The 941-nt window shown below is 60.8% G+C and overlaps 1 protein-coding gene across 1 annotated transcript in view; it reads right to left on the reverse strand.

Moving 5' to 3' along the window:
• Positions 1–350, reverse strand: part of HOXB7 (homeobox B7) — a 3,189-nt gene extending 2,839 nt beyond the window's left edge. The window contains exon 1 of the mRNA XM_021711837.1: positions 2–350. Coding sequence (XP_021567512.1) covers positions 2–241 — 240 coding nt within the window. The 5' untranslated portion in view covers positions 242–350. The remainder of the gene's footprint in view (position 1) is intronic.
• Between the last annotated feature and the right edge of the window lie 591 nt (positions 351–941).

The raw sequence follows: 941 nt of genomic DNA on the forward strand, positions 1-941 counted from the left end.
CGAGCCCGTAGCCGGCCGCGTAGACGCCGGCCGCGCTCTGGCCCGCCATGCCCCCCCCTCCGGGGTACAAGCCCTGCATCGAGGCGGCGAAGGAAGCGCCCGAGGCCGCTCCATAGCCCGGGCGCTGGGGGTTGGAGGCAAACGCACAAGAAGTTTGTTCGGGGAAGGCTCCGGTAGCGAAAACCGAACTTGCGGCTGGATATTTAGAAAATAAAGCATTCGCATAATACAATGAACTCATAATTTGGCCGGATGATTTGTAGGCAGGGACGTTTTAGTGTCGGTTTTACGAGATTCCTTGATATATTACAGAATTAGAGTCCAGATTTACACCAAAAAGGACCCCCTTTTTCCTCTCCGGACCACGTGACCCCCGCCCACGTGACGGCCCCTCCGCCAATGGCCGGGGCGCCTCCCCACGGCTCCCGGTAATGTGGAAAAAATTGTGTGGCGTTGGATTTATAAAATATGATCAATAATGAATGGGAAAGCCGAGCCCTGCGGATTGGGGCTGGGGGCTCAAGGGCCGCTGTCGACCCCCGCGGGCTGGAGGCAGCTTGCAGGCGAGATTTGGGGAGGAAGGGACGGAGTGGAAGGGAAAATAAATAACCTCGGAGCGATCCGCGCTGCCACCCCGCCCGCACCCACCCACCCACCCTCCCCAGTCCGTTACCGAGCGAGAGACAAACGCGGGGACTGAATGCGCGCAACTGGGTGGGCGGCTGGGGGCAGGTCAGGTCTTTATTAATCCGGGCCAATTCGGCAGGGCCTTTGGGGGAAGTTGGTCCGGGTCTCCCAAGGCGAGGAGCGAGGTGAGCCTGCCTCCTGGCTCTCTCTCGGCGCCCCAGATATGCGGGCGGAGGTGGAGCGAGGCTTCTAGGTAGGTGCTCCTAGGGCAGGGAATCCGGCCTTGGGCCTCGGACGCTGCAGTTTCTGGTGGC

Source organism: Carlito syrichta, unplaced genomic scaffold (assembly GCF_000164805.1).
Source record: "Carlito syrichta isolate Samal-C Ts95f unplaced genomic scaffold, Tarsius_syrichta-2.0.1 Scaffold302718, whole genome shotgun sequence".
Taxonomy (NCBI): domain Eukaryota; kingdom Metazoa; phylum Chordata; class Mammalia; order Primates; family Tarsiidae; genus Carlito; species Carlito syrichta.